This window comes from Ursus arctos, unplaced genomic scaffold, assembly GCF_023065955.2.
Source record: "Ursus arctos isolate Adak ecotype North America unplaced genomic scaffold, UrsArc2.0 scaffold_61, whole genome shotgun sequence".
NCBI classification, from domain to species: Eukaryota; Metazoa; Chordata; class Mammalia; order Carnivora; family Ursidae; genus Ursus; species Ursus arctos.
The window spans coordinates 220,235-245,720 of record NW_026623080.1 but is presented as its reverse complement, the minus strand read 5'-3'; the positions used below and the strand labels follow the sequence as shown (position 1 = coordinate 245,720).

The following is a 25,486-nucleotide window of genomic DNA, read 5'->3' as shown; positions in this document are numbered from 1 at the left end:
TGTAATGGATGTAAGCACAATAGCAGTATTTTTTACCTTTCTATTTCTAATAATTATTGCAGAATATCTAGATGGACAGGCTGGCAGAGAATCAGAAACACTGCATTATTACTCCAGTTCTTTTTCCTCCCTAAGATGCATTTTATTATTTTTAACATTAATTTATTATTTTTAAAGATTTTATTTATTTATTTGAAAGAGGGAGAAAGCACAGAGGGAGAGGGAGAAGCAGACTCCCCATGGAGAAGGGAGCCCGATGATGCAGGGCTCAATCCCAGGACCCTGAGATCATGACCTGAGCCGAAGGCAGACGCTCAACCAACTGAGCCACCCAGGTGCCCCTTAATTTGTTTTTTTTAAGTAGGCTCCATGCCCAGCATGGAGCCCAAGGTGGGGCTTGAATTCATGACCCTGAGATCCAGACCTGAGCTGAGATGAGGAGTCAAACACTTAACCAACTGAGCCACCCAGGTGCCCCCTAAGAGGCATTTTAAAATAAAGCAAAGAAATGAAGAAAAATCCCTCATTGCTCTAGTTCTTATCTAAACTGTCCTAAATCTGCACTTGTAGAGTCTTTCAACCCTCTGTCTTGTTTTTATGGTGTTTCTTTCTTGTATCATTGGACTTTATGTGCTGTTGAGGCAGACGTTTCTAAGCAGAGGTATAAGATGATTAGTTCCTTCCGCAGCACAGTATGTCACAGAAGTGACGATATTTTAGAAGAGTTTCAGGAATAACTAGTAATTTTTCAAAGTTCTAAGTCAGGCATTGAAAGGAACATATTCTTTTTTTTTCCTCCAAACTTCCCAGTGTCCTTATTTCTCGGAGCTAATTGCTCTGTGCAAGCACTTAGGAAATCTACACAAAGAATACACATGTCTATGGCAGTCCTGTCGGCCTGGATGCAATTTCTTAAGGGACCTCTGCATACCTGAGCATTGTCTCCCCCTTTGAGCTCAAAGTCGGTGCTCAGGGAAACATGCAGAGAAGGACAGCCCCAGCCCCTCCCAAAAGGGGACATGTGGTGGAGGAGTGGCAGGCCCTGAAGAAGTCTGAAAGCAGACGCGCACGGCAGAGCTGTGCAGGATATGGTATGATTGTTGTTGTTGTTTTAAGATTTAATTTATGTATTTGACACAGAGAGAGACAGCCAGAGAGAGAGGGAACACAAGCAGGGGGAGTGGGAGAGGAAGAAGCAGGCTTCCAGCGGAGGAGCCTGATGTGGGGCTCGATCCCAGGGACCTGGGATCACACCCTGAGCCGAAGGCAGACGCTTAACGACTGAGCCACCCAGGCGCCCCAAGATACGGTATGATTGTTGAATCTGATCCAAGTCGTCTTGGATTTGGATCAAAATCAGAAGAAGTGCTTTCACAGAAGAGCGTACCCGAGTGCTAGCAGTTTCTGGGTCAAGCCCGGCAGCGAACACAGGTGCTTCTTGAGCTGTAGGCAGGTCTGCCGCAGGGCCGGTCCGAAAGACTACTTCGGATGCCAGATCGTGGATGACCAAGTTCACTGCCACAACTGCTCCAAGCCAAAGTGCCCTTTGGCGGCCACCTGGAATCAGGTAACCGCTTACCCATCTCGAAGCTCACTTCCCAATTCCATTTCCCCACAGGAACCTGCTTCTTGAGAACTTCATTTAAGGAGCTCACCAGGAGGGACGCCCGGGTGGCTCAGTCGGTGAAGCATCTGCCTTTGGCTCAGGTCATGATCCCAGGGTCCCGCCATCGAGTCCCGCGTTGGGCTCCCTGCTCAGCAGAGAGCCTGCTTCTCCCTCTGCCTGTCGCTCCCCCTGCTTGCATGCTCTTTGACAAATAAATACATAAAATCTTTAAAAAGGGGGGGAGCTCACCAGGACATTCCCAGGTCTGGAGCCAGGCCTTGATCTATTCTCTTTCCGACAAGAATGTTGCTTGTGTCTCACTTTAGGGTTAAGCAGATTGAAACCCCCTCTTGCTGACCCTGAAATCAGCAGTCCTCAGCAGGGCAAGTGTTATTTTGTAATGCTGGCCATTTACCTTGTAAACCTGCTGAAGTCCCATCATCCTGGGGAATATTCCAGGCTTTCTTTTTGCGAGCTTGGTGTCTGCAGCCCACATCCTGTAGATGGGTTAATTTGGTTATTTATAGCATGTAAGCAAGGGACAGCCACACTTGGTTGGCTCTTGAAGTGAGAAGGTTTTACATAGTGAAGCACCTAAATTGGCCCAGAATCCAAAGGATTTCCTTGTGTGATAGCATCAGGGGCAGAACTGGAAGGGACGGCATCCAACCTGGTTGTGTGTTCTGCTTCCTTCCAGGTGGAAGAACTAGTGCAAGAGGAATCATTTGCATATTATGACCACGTTCTCCTCCAGTCCTCCTTGGACCCGATGGGAGTGTAGCGACTTGCTCCCGTCCAGGCGGCCAGCATGATGGAAGAGCCAAGCTCACCCTGGGAAAGGGTGTCCGCCACGGTTATGCCTTCTGTATTCTGTGCCGACCCACCTCCCTTCCAGTCCCTCCAGACAAGATGACCGTAGTATGCCAGGATGTGTGAACTTGACAAACCAGAAAAAGAAAGTCTCTTCATTTTAGTGCTTATTTCAACAGATGTTTAGGCTCTGGGCACCGTTCTAGGTTCTGGGAATAAACTGTCAAACAAAAGACACAAAAACCTCCGCCTGCATGGAACGTGCCTCTACTGGTGGGGATGCAGGTGGTAAGCCAAGTAAATAAGGGTACGATGAGGTGCTAAGAGCTAGAGGGAAACAAATGGAGCAGGGACATGGTGTAAAATGTTTCCAGGAGAAGGGTAAGAGATGAAATTTTAGTGAGGGTGGGCAATTAAGAGCCCCTGGTGAATTTGTTTTGAGTGTAGGCCAGAAGAAAGTGAGAGAACAAGCCTTTACAGATATCTGGGCCGGGGGTGGGGGTGGCGTAGGGCTTTCCAGGCAGAGGGAAGAGCTAGGTAATTTCTACCCCTGAGCATAGCATGGAGATCATGGGTAACAAACGAAGAACCCTATAAGCCACCTCGATGTTGCTTCCATGGCACAAATCTTTGCTCAGTCAATGAGCCCTTTAGCACAGTCCCCAGATCTAGGGTCAGAAGCCTCCCCAACACAGCATGTATGAATTCGCCACTGCTGCCGTAGCAAATGACCACAAACTTTGTCACTTAACACAAATTTCTCATCTCCCGGTTCTGTAGGCCAGCAGTCTAGGTAATAAGTAGCTTTGCTGGATCCTGTTTACAGTGTGACAGAGGTAAAGTCCTGGTGTGAGCAGGGCTGTCTTTCTTTCTGGAGACTTGGGGGATGAATTCACTGCTAAGGTCATGCAGGTTTTTAGCTAAATTCGTTTCTTGTAGTTTGGGGATTGAGGACCTCCTTTCCTGTTGTCTGTCAGCTGGAGGCAGTTTTTGCTTTTAGAAACCTTCTTCTCATGCTTTTTTTTGTTTTTTAAGATTTTTATTTATTTATTTGACAGAGATAGAGATAGCCAGCGAGAGAGGGAACACAAGCAGGGGGAGTGGGAGAGGAAGAAGCAGGCTCATAGTGGAGGAGCCTGATGTGGGGCTCGATCCCAGAACGCCGGGATCACGCCCAGAGCCGAAGGCAGACGCTTAACCGCTGTGCCACCCAGGCGCCCCTCTTCTCATGCTTTTTGTGCGGCCTTCCTTCCACAACAGCTGGTGGCGTCCCTCTCACAATCTGAATCTCCCCCACTGTTCCTTTTGCCACAAGTCTGTTGCCTGTAGTCAGGTGAAGTTCTCTGCTTTCTATTATAATTCTTTTTTTTTTTTTAAAGATTTTTATTTATTTGAGAGAGAGAGAGTGAAAGAGAAACAGAGAGCATAAGAAGGGGGAGGGTCAGAGGGAGAAGCAGACTCCTCGCTGAGCGGGGAGCCCGATGCAGGACTCAATCCTGAGACTCTGGGATCATGACCTGAGCTGAAGGCAGTCACTTAACCGACTGAGCCACCCAGGCACCCCAAACTCTCTGCTTTTAAGATCCTTGTGTGATTAGATTGGCCCCACCCAGCTAACCCAGGATAATCTCCCTATGTTAAGGTCCATAACCTTAATTATATCTGCCAAGTCCTTTTTTTTTTTTTTTTAAGATTTTATCTATTTATTTGAGAGAGAGCACGAGCTGGAGTGGAGGGGCAAGGGGCAGTGGGAGAGGGACAGGCAATCTCAAGCAGACTCCCTGCTGAGCACAGAGGCCAATACAGGGCTCCATCCCAGGACCCCAAGATCACGACCTGAGCTGAAGTCAGACCCTTAACCAACTGAGCCACCCAGACGCCCCTGCCAAGTCCTTTTTTGGTATATAACGTAACATATTCACAGGATACAGGGATTTGGGCATGGACATCTCTGGTCAACTATTCCATCTACCCCAAGACACTCCAGAGAGTGGCACTAGCAGGCATAGGAAGAGGGGATGAAACTTGTTTGCCTTCCCTGATCCAGATAATGACAGGGAATTCAGGCCTTTCACATCCATACAGCTAGACTTTGGCTCAGCCCATTGCACCTTGTGTGTTAGCTTTCTTTCCTCTTTTTTAAAGATCTTATTTATTTATTTATTTATTTATTTATTTGTTTGACAGAGAGAGAGAGACAGGCAGCGAGAGAGGGAACACAAGCAGGGCAAGTGGGAGAGGAGGAAGCAGGCTTCCAACGGAGCAGGGAGCCCGATGCGGGGCTGGATCCCAAGACCCTGGGATCACGCCCTGAGCTGAAGGCAGATGCTTAACGACTGAGCCATGCAGGCGCCCGTGTGTGTTAGTTTTCTATTGCCATGTTAACAAGTTTCTATTTCCATGTTAACAAATTACCAGAAACGTAGCTGCTTAAACCAACTGAAATTTATTATATCATAGTTTCTTTGTGTCAGGAGTATGGGCATAGCTTTGCTAGGTCCCCTATTCAGGGTCTCACAGCCTGTCATCAAGGTGTCAGTCAGGCCATGTTTTTATCTGGAGTCTTGACTAAGGAAGCATCTACTCCCAAACTCATTTGAGTTGTTGGCAGAATTCATTTCCTTGTGGTTTTAGGACTAACGTCCCTATTTGTTAGCTGCCTATCTGCCAAAGGCCACTCTCAGCTTCTAGAAGCTGCCTGAAATTCCTTGCTGTGGGGCCCTCACCATAGGCAATCTCACATCATTGTAGCTTACTTTCTCAGAGCCAGCGAGGGAAGTTTCTCTCTCCAGTCCGCTAACATATGTAGTCTTTTTTTTTTTTAAGATTTTATTTATTTATTTGACAGAGATAGAGACAGCCAGCGAGAGAGGGAACACAGGCAGGGGGAGTGGGAGAGGAAGAAGCAGGCTCCCAGTGGAGGAGCCTGATGTGGGGCTCGATCCCAGAACTCCGGGATCACGCCCTGAGCCGAAGGCAGACGCTTAATGACTGAGCCACCCAGGCGCCCCGACACTAAATAAAATTTTTGTACCCAAAGTGTGTGAGGACTTCACTTTTCAAAGTGCTTTCATAACTGTTAATTTCACATTGCTTGTTCTGAACATCACACCCATTCAAAGTCAAATGGCTTACAAAACCAAACTGCGTGCACAAGTGTATACACACACACACACACACACACACACACTCTTCTAATTTTGTTCTCAGACCTGCTTATCCTGGGATACAGCACCCCTGATGTGGGGCTCTGGAAATGTAGACATTTTTCTACTAACCTGAGTAGGTAAATCTTTTGGTGCATAAAAGAAGAATCTTAACATTTTCAATAGAGACAGAACGATGTTTGCTTTAAATTTTATTGCCCCTTGTGTTTGTGACTGAATTGAACCTAGTGATAAGTCCCTAATTACCTAACGGAGGAAATTCTCATTATATTTAATCATTTCATGACATGCTTCAGACCTTGTGATAGAGTGCAGGGCTTGCCGCCAGGTGTTGATTGGGATTTAAAAAAAAATCATTTACCATTTTAAATTGCACATCTCAAATATAAGCAATTTTCAATGTTAGCATGAACATGTAACTACTACATTCCACTTTCAGCATCCATGTTTGCTTTGTACCTATTGCTTATCGGAAGGTTTGCTAATTACTTATGTCAGTCAAGTGCCTGCCTTCCGCTCAGGTCATGATCCGGAGGTCCTGGGATCGAGGCCTGCATGGGGCTCTCTGTTCATGGGGAGTCTGCTTCTCCCTCTCACTCTCCCTCTGTTCTCTCTCTGTGTCTCTCAAATAAATAAATAAATCAGTCTTAAAAAAAAATAAGAAGGTTTGCTAATTATTTAGCTGAGGAACACTTGCTAATAAGTATTTTGTTTTACTAGCCACAGTAAATATTAAGCATGAAATAAAAGGTATTTATCATGCTTCCTGTCTATCTCAACCCTGCACGGGAAAAGGTAAGATTAGGTAATGGTTGTACTGGATCTCTTTGGAGAAGTGAGTTTCTCTTTGGTTTTATAGTCCTGATGTTTTTCATTTCTATCCTTCCCTCCAGAAATTTGATGGGTATAATCATGTGAGATGACAGGTACTAGCTATATGCAATATTTCTGCTGGATTTGCTTGGGTTCTCTGTCAAGAGCAAACCCTTAGAAGCTTTTTAGTGATCCTGCCTCTACCTGTTTTAACCAGTATAGTCTACCGACTTCCCCAGGCACAAGAGTAACTTTGTTGGGGTGTATAATTTGCAGAACATAAATCTGGTGCTTAACTAAGTCCTCAAATTTATTTAGAAATCCCCTTAAATGTATTACAAGTATTAGCGACATTTTATATAATTTTCTTGAAAATGAATTTTATGATGGGACCGTATACCATGTCTGGAAATACTTATTTTTATATCCTTTCTTTTCCTCATTTATTTTTATTGTCAAATCATTTCAAATACTCAGGAAAGGGGCGCCTGGGTGGCTCAGTTGTTAAGCATCTGCTTCGGCTCAGGGCGTGATCCCAGAGTCCTGGGATCGAGCCCCGCATCAGGGTCCTCAGCTGGGAGCCTGCTTCTTCCTCTCCCACTCCCCCTGCCTGTGTTCCCTCTCTCGCTGGCTGTCTCTCTCTCTCTCTGTCAAATGAATAAATAAAATCTTTTAAAAAAATAGGAAAAATGAAGGAATACTAGGATTATGACCCTGGCACATCCTTCACCTATATATATTTTTTTAATTAAATGTCGTATTTGTTTTCTGTCTGTCTGTCTCCTAAACCTTGTGAAAATAAGTTAATTGTCATGACAATTGTAACTCTAAATATTTCCATCAGACATCTCCTTCAAAAAGGAAATGTTCCTTCATAACCACAATGCTATTGCTACATCTAAAACAATTAATAATGTCATAATAGCATCATACACCTAATCTATATTCAAATTTCCCCAATTGTCCCAAATGTCTTTTATAGCTGTTTTTAGAATAAGTAGGTCATGCATCACATTTATGTTGTATTTAGATATTACATCTCTTCAGGTTTTTTAATCTATGATACATCTATTTCCCACCTTTCTTATGACATTGGCTTTTTAAAAAGTTGTTTTGGGGCACCTGGGTGGCTCAGATGGTTAGGCGTCTGCCTTTGGCTCAGGTCATGATCCCGGGGTCCTGGGATGGAGTCCCGTGTCGGGCTCCTTGCTCAGGGTGGAGTCTGCTTCTCCCTCTGCCCTCTGCTGCTCCCCCTTCTTGCGCTCTCTTGCTCTCCCTGTCAAATGAATAAATAAATCTTAAAAAAAAAAGTTGTCTTGTAGATTGTCCCACCTCCTGGATTACTCTGTTTTATTATGGTGTCATTAAATTTGTTCCCATATTTCCTGTATTTCCCATCAACTGCTGGGTAGATCTATCAACATAACTGAATCAGTTCAGGTTAAAAATTTTGACAGGAAGGGCTCCTGGGTGGCCCCATTGGTTGAGCCTCTGCCTTAGGCTCAGGTCATGATCCAGGGTCCTGGGATCAAGCCCCACATAGGGCTCCTCGCTCAGCGGGGAGCCTGCTTCTCCCTCTCCCTCTCCCTCTGCTGTTCCCCCTGCATCTGTGCTCTCTCTGTGTGTCAAATAAATAAAATTTTAGAAAAGTTTGTTTTGACAAGACTACTTCATAAATGTTAATGTTGTTTTCCTCCTTTTTAAGCTGGCAGTTTCTTATATTTCTATATTTTTTATTTTTTGAAGATTAGAGACTGTGACAGTCAACAATGCCTAGCTAGAATTTATTAACGATAATATAATTTTTTCCCAGGGTATCCATTTTTTAAAGAAATTAAGCATAGTTGACACACAATGCTATATTAGTTTCAGGTGTACAACATAGTGATTCCACAATTCTATACATTATGCAGTGCTCACCATGATAAGTGCAGTCACCATCTGAGCTGGTATTCTTTTATTTTTTCATTATTATTTTAAGATTTATTTATTTATGGGTCACCTGGGTGGCTCAGGTGGGCAAGCATCTGCCTTCGGCTCTGGTCGTGATCTCTGGGTCCTGGGATTGAGCCCCGCATCGGGCTTCCTGCTCGGCAGGGAGTCTGCTTCTCCCTCTCCCTCTCCCTCTGCCCCTCCCCACCACTCACTCTCTCTCTCTCTCTCTCAAATAAAGGAGGGGCAGAGGGAGAGGGAGAGAGAATCTCAAGCAGACTCTGCACTGAGCACAGAGCCCGATGTGGGGCTGGATCTCACAACCTTGAGATCACGACCTGAGCCAAATCAAGAGTTGGATGCTCAAATGACAGCAAACCAGGCGCTGCTGAGCTGGTATTCTTTTAAAAAGAAATCTTTCTTTTTTATCCCTGGCCCTCTCACCTCTCTCTCTTCTTCCTTCTGACCCTCAGTCTTGTCTTTCCCTTTCTCTCTAATTATGGACTCGTGTGTTTTATAAGCCAGTGGATTATATTTTCATTATTTTTTATTCTTTAAGACTTTAAATTTTTATTTATTTATTGAGAGAGAGAGATTGCAAGTGAGAGAAGGGGCAGAGGGAGAGGGAAAGAGAATCTCAAGCAAACTGCATGTTCAGCATGGAGTCCAACACCGGGCTCCATCTTACGACCCGGAGATCATGACCTGAGCCAAAATCAAGAGTTGGAGGCTTAACCGACTGAGCCACCCAGGTGCCCCCATTATTTTTGATTCTTTATTTTGATTATTCTCTTTGATGGTCAGGTTGCCTCCCACATTTGCTAATAAAAGTTCCTTTAAACTACACGTGATCCCTTCTGGCGTGACCTTATTGGTCTTTGAGCATGTACTTGTTTTCTGGAGCAAAGATTTCCTGAGCAGCTCTTTTACTTTTCCTGCTCCAGACCTAAGATCAGCCATTTTACCAAGGAACTCTGATTCGTTAACAAGAAATAGTATCTTGAAACCCAGATCTTGGCAGAAATAAATTATTTTAGAACATGCCAGTACTCATATTTTTTTAAGTTTTTTTTTTTTTAATTTCTACACCCAACGTGGGGCTCTAGCTCACAACCTGGAGATCAAGAGTTGCATGCTCTTTGGACTTAGGCAGCCAGGTGCCCCAGGATTCCTGTTTTAAAGGTGTGTGTTGTGAAACCAAATCACACAGTGCCCCCTACAGCACCGCAGTTGTAACAGAATTATTCTTCGTGTACTCAAGCTTTTCACTTCCCTGGTCATGTATTCTTTTTTTTTTAAGATTTTATTTATTTATTTGACAGAGATAGAGACAGCCAGCGAGAGAGGGAACACAAGCAGGGGGAGTGGGAGAGGAAGAAGCAGGCTCCCAGTGGAGGAGCCTGATGTGGGGCTCGATCCCACAACGCCGGGATCACGCCCTGAGCCGAAGGCAGACGCTTAACCGCTGTGCCACCCAGTCGCCCCTCCCTGGTCATGTATTCTAAATCTATGATTTTGAGTAGTTGAAATAAATAAAATACCTGATCCATGTGGCATGTGGCAGATCTTGAAGGTACTAGATATCATTAATCCTGGTTTTTAAATTATAGTCAGCTTCCATTTTAAAGCTGATACCTGGACAAAATAGCTTAAGATAATCTTATAAGCTTTCTGTATGTAGCTTATTTTGGTAGGAATTATGATTTGGCCCATGTTACATCTCATCCTGGGACAGAGAAGTGAGGACAGGACAACATGTCTTGTTCTTTAAACGTCTTATCTATGTTACTGTAATTATTCCCAGCCTACAGATGACAAAACTGAGCGTTAGGGAGGGTAAGTGATTTGACCGAATCCCTGTGCCTACAAGTGGCAGAGCTCAACCTTCACCTCATGTCTGTCTGACGTCAAGTCCCTGCTCTAAACTGCCATGCTGCGGTGACACTGGATAAATGAACAGGTGTGTATAGAGCCTCCGCGATATTACATCTTGGGGGACGGGGGCAATTTAAGAGAGTTTGAGCCAAGAAGCCCTGCCATGAAGTACTGGAGTCCGGTGTGGGGGATAGCCTACATTTTAGGTAGTATAATAGGAAGCCGGTGTTTTGGCAACTTCAAAGTAATATTCTACAGAAGGAAAGTTCCAGAACCGACTGAGACAGGGGCGCCTGGGAGGCTCAGTCGTTAAGTGTCTGCGTTTGGCACGGGTTGTGATCTCAGGGTCTGGGGATCAGCCCGAGTCCAGCTCCCTGCTCAGTGGGGAGTCTGCTTCTCCCTCTGCCTCTGCCACTGCTCCTGCTTGTGCGCGCTCTCTCTGTCAAATAAATAAATAAAACCTTGAAAAAAAAGAACAGACTGAGGGGGCGCCTGGGTGGCACAGCGGTTGGGCGTCTGCCTTTGGCTCAGGGCGTGATCCCAGCGTTGTGGGATCGAGCCCCACATCAGGCTCCTCTGCTGGGAGCCTGCTTCTTCCTCTCCCACTCCCCCTGCTTGTGTTCCCTCTCTCACTGGCTGTCTCTCTGTCGAATAAATAAATAAAAACTCTTAAAAAAAAACAGACTGAGACAATACAAAGAATAGGAAGAGAAATGAACACTTAATAGGGTTATGGTGGGTTTTAAAAAAAGATTTTATTTATTTACTTGTCAGAGAGAGACAGAGAGAGAGCGCGCGCATGCGCACAAGCAGGCGGGGGGCAGAGGCAGAGGGAGAAGCAGACTCCCCGCTGAGCAGGGAGCCCCATGCGGGACTCGATCCCGGGACCCTGGGATCATCACCTGAGCCAAAGGCGGACACTTCACCAACTGAGCCCCCCAGGCGCCCCAGGCTGCTGGGTGCTATGGTGCTTTGAGAGAATTTATCCTCTCCTAAATTGACTAACATCCCCGACCTGCCACTGTACCCACCGTGCACACCAGGGATCATTTGGGTGACGTTGCCCTCATTATAATCTTTCCTCCTCGAGCCAGAGGAGTTGCTTGGATCGGAGAAGGGCTGTTCTGAATAACTTTCAGGCCAGCTTACTCACAGCAAAGCTGGATTCATTCAGTGCAGTGGAGTGGAGAAGAAACAAAGCTATGCCGAGGAGTCATCAGGAAAGGAGAGAAGGTAGGATTTCAGAGAAAGAAGTTAAAATGCTCTCTTTTGTCCAGGTGTAAAAAAATGCACCATGTGGTATGATCTTCCTGGTTGTTCTAAGGTACCTATGTTCTTGGCAGCATTTGGGAAGATTATGTTAAAATGGAGTAACCCTGGCTGCTCAAGATATGGAAATCAAATGGTTTTCCCTCGGCTTTGGCGGAATACACAAAGTGTAAACTTGCCGAAGCTTAAAAGCACTGTTTTCTCACTCTTTCCATAAAGAAGGTATAAGAATGTGGTTTATATTTTCACTCGGTCCTGCTGCTTAAGACATTTTTGTACATATTCTGAGATAATATAAATTGAACAAATTATAAGCTTTAGAAATGGAACACAAAGAGAATATTAATTATTGTAACATACTCCAGACTCTAAAAGTCAAATACTCAATATTTATTTCTTCCTTCCAAGTCTTACTTAAGCAGCGGGGGTCTAGGGTTAAACTTACAGTCCCTTCAATCTTCGAGCAACACCACATTTCAAGGTATCGAATCAAAACTTTCTCTGTTGAGGGGGCACCTGGGTGGCTCAGTCAGTGAAGCGTCTGACTTGGGCTCAGGTCATGATCTCCAGGTCCTGGGATCAAGCCCCACATCGGGCTCCCTGCTCAGCTTGGAGTCCGCTTGCCCTTCTCCATCTGCCCTCCCCCACTTGTGCACATGTGAACATGCTCTCTCTCTCTCTCTCAAATAAATAAATAAATAAAACTATCTGTGTTAGAATTTTTTCTAATTTCTAATTAAAAAAAAAACTATCTGTGTTAGAATCCTCTGGGAGTACTCTTTACAACCAGAATGGAGACGCTTTAACGACTGCGCTACCCAGGCGCCCCTACAACCAGAATGGGAAGGTGGAAGTCTTATTAAAATTGTGCTATGAATTGTTTTATTATTTTCTCTCAAGACCACATTCCATTGCCTCCAGATTAATCACATTCCTTCCATTTTTAATTTCTGCCTCATTCTCCTGGAGACATGGTTTTACTCTGGCCGATTAGAAGGAGCAGGACATTTTGAGCTTCCGCTTTCATGGACTTTGTTTTCACAGGTTCACTTATATTGCTACTTTTAATACCAAGCGTGCTTCGTGGGTCACCTGATATATATCAGTAACGGAGCCCATCGATTTTGAGCCGAATATAGCATCTAGATAGATGTGTAGGCTCAGGAGAAGGTCACAGAAGCCCTGTCCCTTTTCCTGAGTGATCCAGTTTTCATTTCAAGGTGACTTTCGTTGGCTACTGCCCTATCACCCAGCTAGTCCTTTATCTGGTCCTACTTTCATTGAGTAAGGACAATTTTAATGAAAACTGTTTTGTGCTGAAATGAAAGAAACCTTAACATTTCCCATGCTGAACCAGAATGTTAAAATTTTTTTTAAGATTTATTTATTTATTTGAGAGAGAGAGAGAAGGGGGGGAAGCTTGCACTCAGGGGTAGGGGCAGAGGGAGAGGGGGAGAGAGAGACATTCAAGCAGACTCCCCACTGAGCCTAGAGTCAGATATGGGCTCCATCTCACAACCCTGAGATCATGACCTGAGCCAAATTCAAGAATCAGACGCTTCACTGACTAAGCCACCCAGGCAACCTTGAACCAGAATTTTTTAACACACTGCCCTTTGGGGCTCCTGGGTGGCTCAGTCGGCAAAGCATCTGCCTTCGGCCCAGGTCATGATCCCAGGGTCCTGGGATTGAGCCCCACATCAGGCTCCCTGCTCAGCAGGGAGTTTGCTTCTCCCTCTGCCCCTCTCCCCCACTCGTTCTCACTCTCTCTCTCACAAAAATAAATAAATAAAATCTTTTTAAAAAATAAATAAACTGCCCTTTATAACTCATTCCACCTCTCTTTTCTGGGTTAGTACATACTCAGACATAGCACAATTCATATTTGCATTTAGTTCCAAACCTAACTTTATGTACTCCTTTTTTTTTTTTAAGATTTCATTTATTTATTTGTCAGAGAGAGAGAGAGAGCACAAGCAGAGGGAGCAGCAGGCAGAGGGAGAAGCAGGCTCCCCACTGAGCAGGGAGCCCGATGCAAGACTCGATCCTACAACCCTGGGATCATGACCTGAGCTGAAGGCAGATGCTTCACCGAGTGAGTCCCCCAGGAGCCTCTAACTTTATGTGCTTCTTAAGGCATTTTGTAATGTTTCATACGAACTGTGCTTATTGCCCTCTTGCCAGACTGGTCTTCCAGAGAGTTATTTTGGCTTCATAGCTAGATCCTTGCTTCTTGGTTTTTATTTCTTTTTAATCTTATGGCTTGCTGAATAGCTTGATGGCGAAGTAAAGAAATTTTTTGCAATAGAGGGCTGAAGAATTCAGCTACCTTACGACTTTTTCCCTAACCGGTCTTAGAAAATTAAGGAACTGATGTATTATTTCAATGGTAAATAAGAATTTTTGGCTGAGTGTACTGCGGTTTCTACATTCTAGCTTCAACTATTCATCTGTAGTTATTCTAGTTTAACTAGTTGCCCAATGCTAGGTAATCTGTACCACTAAATCTAGGACCATAAGAGATAAGAATCAGGATTGTGAGAAATGGTTTTTCAAACAAATTTCCTGGTATCTTTAGCTATCCCTAGTAAACTAGTTACCGAGCTACAATAGCTATTTATAGTGCTAAATAAAGAAATAATGGCAAGAATAAATAAGTAATAGCAAGAATAAATGACCTGATGGATAAATAAATATAAATAAAATAGTAAGAATTGGGGTGCTTGGGTGGTGTAGTCGGTTGAGCAACTGACTCTTGGTTTCTTGTTTTTTTTAAACACTTTATTTATTCACTTATTTGAGAGAGAGAGAGAGAGCGAGAGAGAACATGAGCAGGGTGAAGGGCAGAGGGAGAAGCAGGCTCCCTGCTGAGCAGGGTGCCCGATGTGGGACTTGATCCTGGGACTCCAGGACCATGACCCAAGCCAAAGGCAGACACTTAACCAGCTGAGCCACCCAGGCGCCCCTGACTCTTGGTTTCTGCTCAGTCATGGTCTTGGGGTGGTGAGATCTAGCCCCAGTGGGCTCTCTGCTTGTTGTGGAGTCTGCTTGGGACTCTCCCTCTCTCTGCCCCTCCTGCTCATGCTCTCTCTCTCTCAAATCAATCAATCAATCTTTACAAAAAATAGTCAGAATTAGGGGCACCTGGGCGGCTCAGGCGTTGTCTGCCTTCAGCTCAGATCATGATCCTGGAGTCCCGGGATCGAGGCCCACATTGGGCTCCCTGCTCAGCAGGGATTCTGCTTCTCCCTCTGCCCCTCTCCCTGGCTCGTGTTCTCTCTCTCTCTCAAATAAATAACTCTTTAAAAAATAAAATAGTAAGAATTAATACATGCTAGTGATACGAATGGTTTTTCAACTTCCTACTTCAATTATTCTTCTCAGCATATCTAGCTACCTCTTAGTAAATAGTTTCTACTATTCTCAACAGTACTAACTCAATATTATCAAAAGAAATAGACGTTGGATTTGAGAATAATGTCTTGATTCACTTCCTGGTCCCAAATATTTATTCTGGTTACTTTTACTTAGCTCCATTTAACTAATGACCTAGGTGCCACTAGATGAGCATACTAGTCACTCATTTTTCCACTGGTAATAGGAATTTAAATTTGAATAAAATGTTTTTTAGGTTATTGGCTTCTACCAGTTTTTCTACTTATCTCCACTTATTTCTAGTTAACTAGTTCCTTTGATCACCTGGTTATCTGTAGAGGTAACTCATTATCCCAAAGAGAAATAAGAAGAGGTGAGTAGAACATGTTTTCAACTTGCTGGATTCAACTAATTATTTTAATTATCACAACCGTAGTTTACTCATCCCCCAGGTGTCATGAGTTGTCAAAGTACTAACGCATTATGCCAACAAGAAATATGATTAGAGTTGAGAAGAGTGCTTTTTTTTTTCTGGCTTACTCTAGTCATTCTAGTTACCTCCAGTTACCCATAGAGAGCTAGTTTTTTAGATGCTACCTCTATAGTCTCGCTTCTAGGCTCTGTAGTTCTGAGGCAGTGTTCCAGCAAAGAATTAGAACAAAGTATTACAAGGCTGTGTTTTTCAGCTCTCGGGCTTCAAATACTTTTTCTAATCATATCCAGTTGCCTCTAATTAACTGGTAAAATAAGTACACAAGCTGCCTATAGTACTAACTCATTCTTATACCAAAGGAGAAGAGCTTAGAGTGGTGACTCATGAATGTTCAAGGTCTTATTTTATTTATTTATTTTAATTTTTTTAAGTACACTCTGCCCTCAACGTGGGGCTCCAATGCATGACCCTGAGATCAAGAATCATATGCTCTACCCACTGAACCAGCCGGGTGCCTCCAATTTCTGGTTTTAAATATCCTCTGGTAATTTCCCGTTAACTTTATCACCCACCTAGGTACCACTATAGCTATTTGATCTAGAGTACACATTCTTTTTTTTTTTTTTTAAGAAGTAGGGATTTAAAATTGTTGTAAAGGATGTGTTTTCTAGCTTCTGCGCTAGTTATCTTTAGTTGTCTCCAGTTTGGTAGTTCCTAGGTACAACTAGTTATATAGAACTAACTGATTATGCTAACGAGAAAGAAGTCAGTTATAACAAGAATGTGTTTTCACTCGTTGGCTTCATTTACATATCTCTCTCCAATTAACTAGTTTCCTGGGTATAAGTACTGATCTGTAGTACTAACTCATGATTCACACTCTAGATAAGAAGGTAGTGTTGGGAAGAATTCTTATCAAATTCTTGGATTCAACCACTTTTCTTCAGTGTCCTGGTTTTGACTCATTATTCGAATATCATCATTTATCCCGAGGTTACAAAAGATTAAGGTACCACCAGATATATAGGGCACTAACATGTAAATTTAGAGTTGCAAAGAACTTGATTTTTAGCTTCCTGCCTTCAACTAGTTATTCTTATTATCTCTGGTTGTCTCTAATTAAGTATTTACAAAAGTACAATGAGAATCTGCAGAAGTAATTCATTTTTCCAGGAAGAGATGAGAATTTGTAGTTGGTACGGTTGTGTTTTTCATATCCACAGATTTAACTAGTTATTCTTTTCTTTAAAGATTTTGTTTATTTATTTATTAAGAGAGAGAGAGCAAGAGCGGGGGGCAGGGGTAGAGAGAGAGAATCCACAAGCAGACTCCCTGCTGATCAGGGAGCCTGATGTGGGGCTCAATCCCGGGACCCTGAGATCATGATCTGAGCTGAAATCAAGAGTCAACTGCTTACCGACTGAGCCACCCAGGCGCCCCTTAACTAATTATTCTTATCTCTAGATAGCCATAATTTACACGATGTAGTTATATACCACTAATTATTACTAGCAATAACTAATTCTGCCTTTAAAAAAAGATTTGAGAGATAAGATGTATGTGTTTTTCAGCATTTGAGCTTCAGGAAGTTTTCCAGTTATATCTAGTTATCTCTAGTTAAGTTTTATCTACCATTCCATGCCTTCGTGACTTATTTACCATTTACCTACCTTTCCAATATCTTATTTCAAGAAGAAATAAGTTGCACTTCAGAAGAACCTGCTTTTCAGCATCCGGATTTCAGTTACTTTTCTGGTTGTTTCCCCAGTTGTCTTTAAACAGCTACCCAATTACCACTAATTATATTACTATTACACTTCAATGAGAAAAAAATTGAGAAGTATCTGTTTTTCAGCTCCCTGCCTTCACCTCATCATTCAGATAGTATATAATTCTCTACATAAACCAAACACAATAAATCTAGCTGATTATAGTACTACTTCCACATTCTAAAAAGATATGAAAATTTAGAAGTGAGAAGAATGTTTTCTTTCAACACCATCAATATACCAGTGCATCTTGTTACGTCTAGATACCTCTGATAAAATAGGTACCTAGGTATGGTTAATTCCGTATTGGACTAATTCACTAATTCGACAACGGAGAAGAATTTACACGTGAAGATCATTTCTTTTCCATTTCCTGGTCTAACGTCATGATCACCTTATATCTCTGCTTACCTTGTTACTTAGATACCATTAACTATCTCTTGTATTAACTCATTCTTCAAAGGAGATAAGAAGCTAGTGTTGAGAAGAGTGATTTTTCAATTTTCTGGATTTGCCAATTTTCTGAGTCACTTCTAGTTAACTCTAGTAAAGTAATTGCTTAAGCATTACTACTTATCTCCAGTGCTAATATTTTATTCCAACAGGAAATACGAATTTGGGTTCAGAAGATGATGTTTTTTTCTGGCTTGATGACTTTGAGTAGGTTATACAAATGAGCCAAAAATAACCTCAGTCTATTGACCCCGAGGTTGTCTTATTTCTTTACCTCAGGCTGAGACCCATTACCCTGAAAGCCTGCTGGAGCCAAACTCAAATTTTTATACATCCAATTGCTTTAAAAGTATCTGAAATAACCATGACCACATATATTTTTAAATAAACTCTACACCCAACGTGGGACTCAAACTCACTACCCTCATATCAAGAGTCGCTCGCTCTACTCACTAAGCCAACCAGGCACCCCCCCCATAACCACATTTTTAGCCATTTATAGCCCGGCTGCTTTACATACTCCATGAAATTGAGCCTAACATACAGATAAGATAAACCCTGGGCCATAAAGACCACAAGCCACTGCTGCCCTTTGGTGATTTTGACCCAGGCGCTCTCCAACATGCTGCTAAATAACATCGCCTAGACTCGCGAGGCCCTCTCGGCCGATTCCCTTCTCTCCCAGGAGTTAACTTGCCTTCCCCCCCACAGCCCCCTTCCAAATGGTGGCAACCACAAGCCTTAGCCTCCAGACACAAGCCCTGACCTCCCACAAAACTGTCAAAGCCTCACCCAAATAAATCTTGTGTATCCTACTGCCATCTTGTGGTCATAAAGTTTTCTTTCGCCGCCCCAGAAATCTGAATATTCACAACTCATTTCTTCTGGTTTACCTAGAATCCCACTGGATGCTACACAATTAACTCATTTTTATTGTTTTTCAAGTTTATTATTATTTTTTTTTTTAGAAATCTCTACAGCCAACATGGGGCTCAAACTCACGACCCTGAGATCAAGAGTCCCATGCTCTTCCGACTGAGCCAGCCAGGTGCCCCCAATTAACTCATTTTTAGAACAAGGAATTAAAAAAAAAAGAATTTAGACATGAGGGGCACCTGGCTGGCTCAGTTGGTGGAGCTTCGGACTCTTGATCCTGGGGTCGTGAGTTCAAGCCCCACCTTGGGTGTGGAGCCTACTTTAAAAAAAGAATTTAGACATGAAATGATTGTGGTTTTTAGACAGGAAATGATTGTAGCTTGGACCAGTTATTCTAGTTACCACTAGTTATCTATTGTTAACTAATCATCTAGGTCCCCCTACATATCTATGGTACTAACTCGTTATTCCAAAAGAAAATAAGAGTTTACATTTGAGAAGAATGGCTTTTTTAGCTTCCTGACAGCGAGCATTACTAGCTATTTCCAGATATCTCCTGTAAACTAGTTACCTATGAACCACTATTCATTTCAGATTTATGAGTTCTTTCAACATGAAATATAAAGTTAGAAAAACAAGAAATACAGGGGCGTCTGGGTGGCTCAGTCGTTAAGCGTCTGCCATCGGCTCAGGGTGTGGTCCCGGAGTCCTGGGATCGAGCCCCGCATCGGGCTCCCTGCTCCACTGGGAGCCTGCTTGTTCCTCTCCCACTCCCCCTGCCTGTGTTCCTTCTCTCACTGGCTGTCTCTCTCTCTGTCAAATAAATAAATAAAATCTTAAAAAAAAGAAAAGAAAAGAAAAACAAGAAACACAAAGCTAGAGTAAGAAGGAAATAGTTTCCAATTCAAGGCTTCAACTCCTTCTACTAATATTCTTTAGGTAGTTAGTTACCTAGGTACCATCATGCATCTGCGCTATTGACTCATTAATCCACCACGAGAAAAAAAGGAATTTGAAGTCTACAAGAACCGACATTTAAGCTCCTAATTTCAACTATTTATTCTAGATATCTCTCCAATATCCACAGTACAGAATCATTATTCCAACAAGATTTAAGACTAATAGGGGTTCCTGGGTGGCTCAGTCGGTTAAGCGTCTGCCTTCAGCTCAGGTCATGATCCCAGGGTCCTGGGACTGAGCCCTGCATCAGGCTCCCCGGTCAGCGGGGAGTCTGCTTCTCCCTCTCCCTCTGCCCCTTCCCTGGCTTGTGCACTTTCTCTCTCAAATAAATAAATAAATAAATAAATAAATAAATAAAATGTTTTTTAAAAGAAATAAGACTATTATTATTTTGTCATAAAATACAGATAAAGCAAATTTACCATCTTAACCATTTTTATGGGTGCAGTTTGGCGACATGAAGTGCATTCACATTGTTGTCCAACCATCACCACCATCCATCTCCAGAACTTTTTCATCTTCCCAAACTGAGACTCCATACCCATTAAACAATAGCTCCCCAGTACCACTTCTCCCAGACCCTGGGAAACTACCGTTCTATTTTCTCTTTCTTTCTTTCTTTTGAAGATTTTAAGTAATCTCTACATCCAACATGGGGCTTGAACTCACAACCCCAAGATCAAGAGTTCCATGCCCCACCGACTGAACCAACAGGTGCCCTTACCATTCTACTTTCCCTTTCTTCCTTCCTTCCTTCCTTCCTTCCTTCCTTCCTTCCTTCCTTCCTTTTTAAAGATTTTATTTATTTGAAGAGTGAGAGAGAGAGCGAGCACAAGCAAGTGGGGGGGCAGAGGGAGAAGCAAACTCCCCACTGAGCAAGGAGCCCGATGCGGGGCTTGATCCCGGGACTCTGGGGTCATGACCCGAGACGAAGGCAGACGCCCAACCGACTGAGCCACCCAGGCGCCCCTAATTTCTGTTTCTACAAATTGAACTACTCCAGGTATCACAGATAAATGGAATCATTCAATATTTGTCTTTTCGTGTCTGGTTTATTTCACTTAGCTTGATTCCTTCAAGGTTCATCCATGTTGTAGCATGTGTCAGAATTTCATTCCTTTTTAAGGCTGAATAATATTTTATTGTATGTATATACCACATTTTATTTACCCATTCATCCATCAGCGGACATTTGGGTTGTTTCCATCTTTCAGCTATTGTGAATAATGCTGCTCTGAACAGGTGTATACAGATATCTGTTCAAGTCCCTGCTCTCAGTTCTTTGGGTTGTATACCCAGAAGTGGAATTGCTGGATCATATGGTAATTCTGACTAAGTGTTTGAGGAACTGCCATACCATTTTCCACAGTGACTACACCATTTACATCCCCACCAGTAATGCACAGGGTTCCAACTTCTCCACATCCTTACCAACACCTCTTATTTTCTATTTTGTGGATAATAGTCATCCTCCTGGGTGTGAAACAGTATCTCGTTGTGGTTTTTATTTTTTTTAAGATTTTATTTATTTATTTGACAGAGAGAGAGAGACAGCCAGCGAGAGAGGGAACACAAGCAGGGGGAGTGGGAGAGGGAGAAGCAGGCTCCCAGCGGAGCGGGGAGCTGGATGAGGAGCTCGATCCCAGGACCCCGGTACCATGCCCTGAGCTGAAGGCAGACGCTTAACGACTGAGCCACCCAGGTGCCCCTCATTGTGGTTCTGATTAAGACTAATACGTAAGAAAAATATGTTTTTAGCCTTTTGGCTTCAAATATTTATTCTGCTTTTATATGGTTAATTCTATTTAAATCTCTCCGTGTAACTGTCATTATCTACATTATTCCCTGGATATTTAAAAAAATAAGAATTGTGGGGTACCTGGGTGGCTCAGTCGTTAGGCGTCTGCCTTCGGCTCTGGTCATGATCCCAGGGCCCCGGGCTCGAGTCCCACATTGGGCTCCTTGCTTGGCAGGGAGCCTGCTTCTCCCTCTGCCTCTGCCTGCCACTCCCTCTGCTCTCTCTCATTCTCTCTTTCTGACAAATAAATAAATGAAATCTTTTTTTAAAAAGTAAAAAGAAATCATAGAGACACAGTTAAAAACATGACTTTTATCATTCTCGAAATTCTATGAATTCTTCACCCATCCTTGAGAAACGGGTAAAATTGAAAACCATCAAAATAATTGGACTTCTTAAAAATTGGATTGTATGAATGGAAGGTGTTTATAAGAAGTGATGACTCTGGAGCTTACCATCCCAAAGGACAGCACTGAATAGTTAATCTGTTCCTTGAGGGACTAGGATGCTGATGTCTTTCGGATACGGATCATGACGTGATTGCTGATCTTTCACCAGAGTATAAGTTAGCTTTTCCTCGCACCAGGTCCAGCAAGTTATTGGGCACTGGGTAAATACATATATTTTTTTTCCTAACTGTAGTCAGAGGGAAGTAGCAGGGTGCACAGCGGCTGTCATTTAGCGGTATTGGACACTATGCAAAACATCACTTTAAGGGAGAAACAGAGCCCTCAATCTGCCCTGGCTCTTCTTTATTTGATATTTATCAGTGGAGAGCTAGAGCTCTGGAAGACAGTTCTAGACAAAGGGAGATGGAGGAAGACGAAGAGGAGGAGGAGAAACAGGAGAAAGTGGAGGAGAATAAAAAAGTGGGAACATGGGGCACCTGGGTGGCTCAGTCCGTTAAGTATCTGCCTTTGGCTCAGGTGATGATCCTAGGGTCCTGGGATCGAGCACCGCACCGCCTGGGGCTCCCTGCTCTGCTGGGAGGCTGCTTCTTCCTCTCCCACTCCCCCTGCTTGTGTTCGCTCTCTCGCTGGCTGTCTCTCTCTGTCAAATAAATAAATAAAATCTTAAAAAAAAAAAAAAGTGGGAACTAACCCAAGTCCCCAGCACCTGCCCAGCCCAGAAACACGTGCGCTTTTGCAGAGGACCTGCAGCGGGGGCGCGGAAGCGGAGCTCAGCAGGCAGAGGGTGTAAGCCCCACAGTCGCGTCCAGCACGTGCAGCGCAAGCATTCTTGGATGCTCAAAACAGTGGACAGGTTTCTCCATTTCTACTCTTGATGTGAATTCCTTAATACAAATCTGGGGTATTTGTTCCTATCGCAAGAGGGAGGTTTGGGTTTCTTAGAGCGTGCATCCGAGCACCCACAGTGCTCTGTAAAACCCAACCTCAAGCTGCCGCTCCGGAGCGCCCAGGAGAGCTTGATGGGCTCCACTTTCCGCGCGTATGGCAAAAACCCAGAGCAAGCAGCCCTCTAGCTAATCGTTTCGTCCGGTCACTAGCCCGGTTCGTGGACTCTGGGTGCGAACGGAACCCAACCAGAGTCCCATCCATTGGTCACTGACTTGCCGGAGGGGAGAGTCGTGCTCAGAGCTCACACGGCGACGGGGATACCGTCGCTTCAGTGCTGGGGCTGCCACGAAGCCCCCCCGCAACTTCTCCAGCCCTACCTCTGCGTCCCTCGCCCTGGAGGAGCTTAGGGCGAGAACCCTGCACCGACCCGCGTGCAGCGAGGGCAGGCGGCGAGACGTTCTCCCAACGCGTCTCCCAGGGCTCGGGAGAGCTGTGGGAAGTTTCCTTCCCCACCCCTTCCCCGCCCCCGGCTGGCTGGCACCACCCACCACCCCCCACGCCAAGGCAGTGCCCCGCGGGAGTCGGGAGTTGTCGCCCCCCCCGCGCGCGCCCCCTGGCGGTAGCACCCTTCCGGCAAACGCTCCGCCTACTTCGTGGCCACGCCCCGGCCTCGTGCTCGCCCCGACAAGTCCCGCCCACCACACACCTGGCCGTTGGAAGTAACGGGGATCGACGGCGTCTAAGAGCGCGCGGACGTTGAAGCTGAGGTAGAGGCGTAGTAAACCGCACCCCGCACAGAGACAGGCCCGGACCCCGGAGTCTCCGCGGGCCGCCGCGCGAGTGTGTGGAGGCGTTCTGGACATGGAGCCTCCGCCCGAGAGCAGCCAAGAGGGCACCGCTTGCCGCATCCTGGAAGTCGATGAACTTGGAGGAGAACCGTTGGGTGAGTGCGCGAACCGGGACGCGGGTTTGGCGAAGTCTACGAAACGGCCTTTCCCCGGGGGAGGCGAGTGGACGGGACGCCGCAGTGGCGCGGCAGATGTCGCCGCTCTCAGGTCGCCGTCCCACGCGCCCTGGGCTCCAGCGCCCTGATCTCTCTTTTCTTTTCCAGATACGAAGCCTGCGGTGGTCTCCGTAACGGGAGGAGACGTCGAGAAGGAGCTCTGGCCCGAACCTGAGCAGGAAGCCGCGACAGGAGAAGAAAGCCACGGTGGCGCGGGAGCAGCGGGCCCCGTGGACGACGAGAACCACACGGGCGGCGGCTGCGGGCAAGAGCCCCCGCAGCAGCAGCAGCAGGACGAGGCCCAGGCGGCCGCCGAGGGGCCGCAGCCCCAGGAGCGGCAGCAACGCCTCCACCGCAGCGCGTTCCCCCGGCTAGAACTGAAGGAGCTGGAGAGCGTTTTCCAACGCACTCAATACCCCTACGTGTTCGGGCGGTGAGTGGCTTGCTCTGGCGCCCCCCCCCCCCATCTCTAGGACCCTCGGGGACGCCCTGGGCTCTCTCCCAGGTCTCTCTCCCCGCCTCCAAAGCCAAAGCTACCTAGGGGGCCTCGAGCTCTTTCCAAGGTGGGGACGATGCCCCCGTGGGCATCAAGGTAAATATTTTCATGCAGTATATAAACGAATCGTCAGGAAACTCTCGGGTCGGGCTCCTGTTTTTGTAAATAACATTCTATTGGATCACGATCGCGATCAGGATCAGGAGTGACATCAGGGTGCAAAATGAGGCGCGGTTGTGCGAGTGAAGGGGTGGATCTTGCCTTTATTTAACATTCTGATAATTTGGTGGTCCCGGAATTTTTTGTGCATTAGTCTTGACTTTTAAATACTACATTAAAATTGTTAATCTTGAATTCTGAAGTTTTTCAAGGTACCCTTAAATTGTGTACACAAAGGAAGATTGTCCCTAAAGCAAGCCCAGACTTGGGTATTAAAGAAATGTGTGCTGGGGAGTTGGGGGGAAATATAAATTTAAAAACAAGCATGAAATGTACATTGTATATCATTTCATCCACAACTCCAGATACTAAATATTTGCAATTTTCTTCCCTCAGAAAGAAGCTTTCCATACCCATAGATGTGATGGAAGTCCGTAAACCTGAAAAAAGCGATTCGGCTGGGCAGCCATTCTAAAACCTGCTTCAGGAGTTAAAAGCTTTTGTTCTAGACATTCTCAAGTTGTTTTGGTTGCCTTTTCCATGTTTGGGTAGTAAGTTTTGAATTTTAGGGCTTTGGTGAGTGGAAAATGGGATAAGTAAATCCCACTTTATGGAAGTTGCCCATTACCGTTAAAGGAAAACAATAAAATAAAAGAGAATTAAACTGCTTGTCTTGTTTCCTGCACAAAATTAAATATAAATAAAGTTCAGCTCTTTCTAACCAGTATCATTCAGGGAGCAATTCTGGGTGGAGTCATGTTGGGGCTGGGTCAAATCTGGGAAGTATGCACATTAACACAAGAAGACCTAGGCTAAGAGAGGATTAGACTATATTGTTATTTTTAATTTTTATTTTTTTAAAGATTTTATTCATTTGAGAGAGAGAGCAGGGGGAGGGGCAGAGGGAAAGGGAGAAGCAGACTTCCCACTGAGTGCCAGAGCCTGATGGGGGGCGGGGGCTTGATCCCAGGATGCTGAGATCATGACCAGAGCTGAAGTCCCATGCCACCCGGGTGCCCCTGTACTGTTATTTTAAATATTTAAAACCAGGCATAAGTTCTTAGCTAAATCCACAAAAAAAGTGGATTTATAAATATTCAGGCCTTGGGGTAAGGGAATTATTCCCACACAGAGAACACACTATATGAGTAATGTCTGTTCATTTACACCGAGACTGATGCAGGGAGATAGCTTTTATTTCTTGTTTTTTAAAAGAATTAATTTTTAAAAGATTTTATTTATTCTTTTGAGAGAGAGAGAAAGCACAAGAGCGGGGAAGGTCAGAGGGAGAACCAGACTCCTCGCTGAGCGGGGAGCCCAAATCGGGGCTTGATCCAGGAATCCTGGGACCCTAGGATCATGACCCGAGCTGACGGTAGATGCCCAACCAACCA

The 25,486-nt window shown here is 44.6% G+C and overlaps 2 protein-coding genes across 4 annotated transcripts in view; both read left to right on the top strand.

Annotated features, from left to right (window-relative positions):
• LOC125281827 (NF-kappa-B-activating protein-like) overlaps positions 1–25,486 on the top strand; it is a 215,375-nt gene that overhangs the window by 27,713 nt on the left and 162,176 nt on the right. Inside the window, exons 7-8 of one of the 3 annotated variants that reach the window (XR_008957912.1) lie at positions 1,619–1,707; positions 2,304–3,252. The exons of 1 other annotated variant lie outside the window; for it this stretch is intronic. The gene's annotated coding sequence lies outside the window, so the exon portion shown is untranslated. The remainder of the gene's footprint in view (positions 1–1,618; positions 1,708–2,303; positions 3,253–25,486) is intronic. One more of the 3 variants, XR_008957911.1, reaches the window with a different exon arrangement.
• LOC125281180 (rhox homeobox family member 1-like) lies at positions 23,086–24,755 on the top strand. Its single transcript, XM_048213277.2, has 3 exons — positions 23,086–23,377; positions 23,546–23,870; positions 24,489–24,755. The coding sequence occupies exons 1-3, from the start codon at positions 23,296–23,298 to the stop codon at positions 24,565–24,567; spliced, it is 486 nt and encodes a 161-aa protein (XP_048069234.1). The 5' UTR covers positions 23,086–23,295; the 3' UTR covers positions 24,568–24,755.

Coding starts and splice junctions, on each gene's coding strand:
- LOC125281180 (XM_048213277.2), top strand. CDS start 23,296: ATGGAGCCTCCGCCCGAGAGCAGCCAAGAGGGCACCGCTTGCCGCATC. Junction 23,378..23,545: donor ACTTGGAGGAGAACCGTTGG/GTGAGTGCGCGA, acceptor TTTCTTTTCCAG/ATACGAAGCCTGCGGTGGTC. Junction 23,871..24,488: donor TACCCCTACGTGTTCGGGCG/GTGAGTGGCTTG, acceptor TTCTTCCCTCAG/AAAGAAGCTTTCCATACCCA.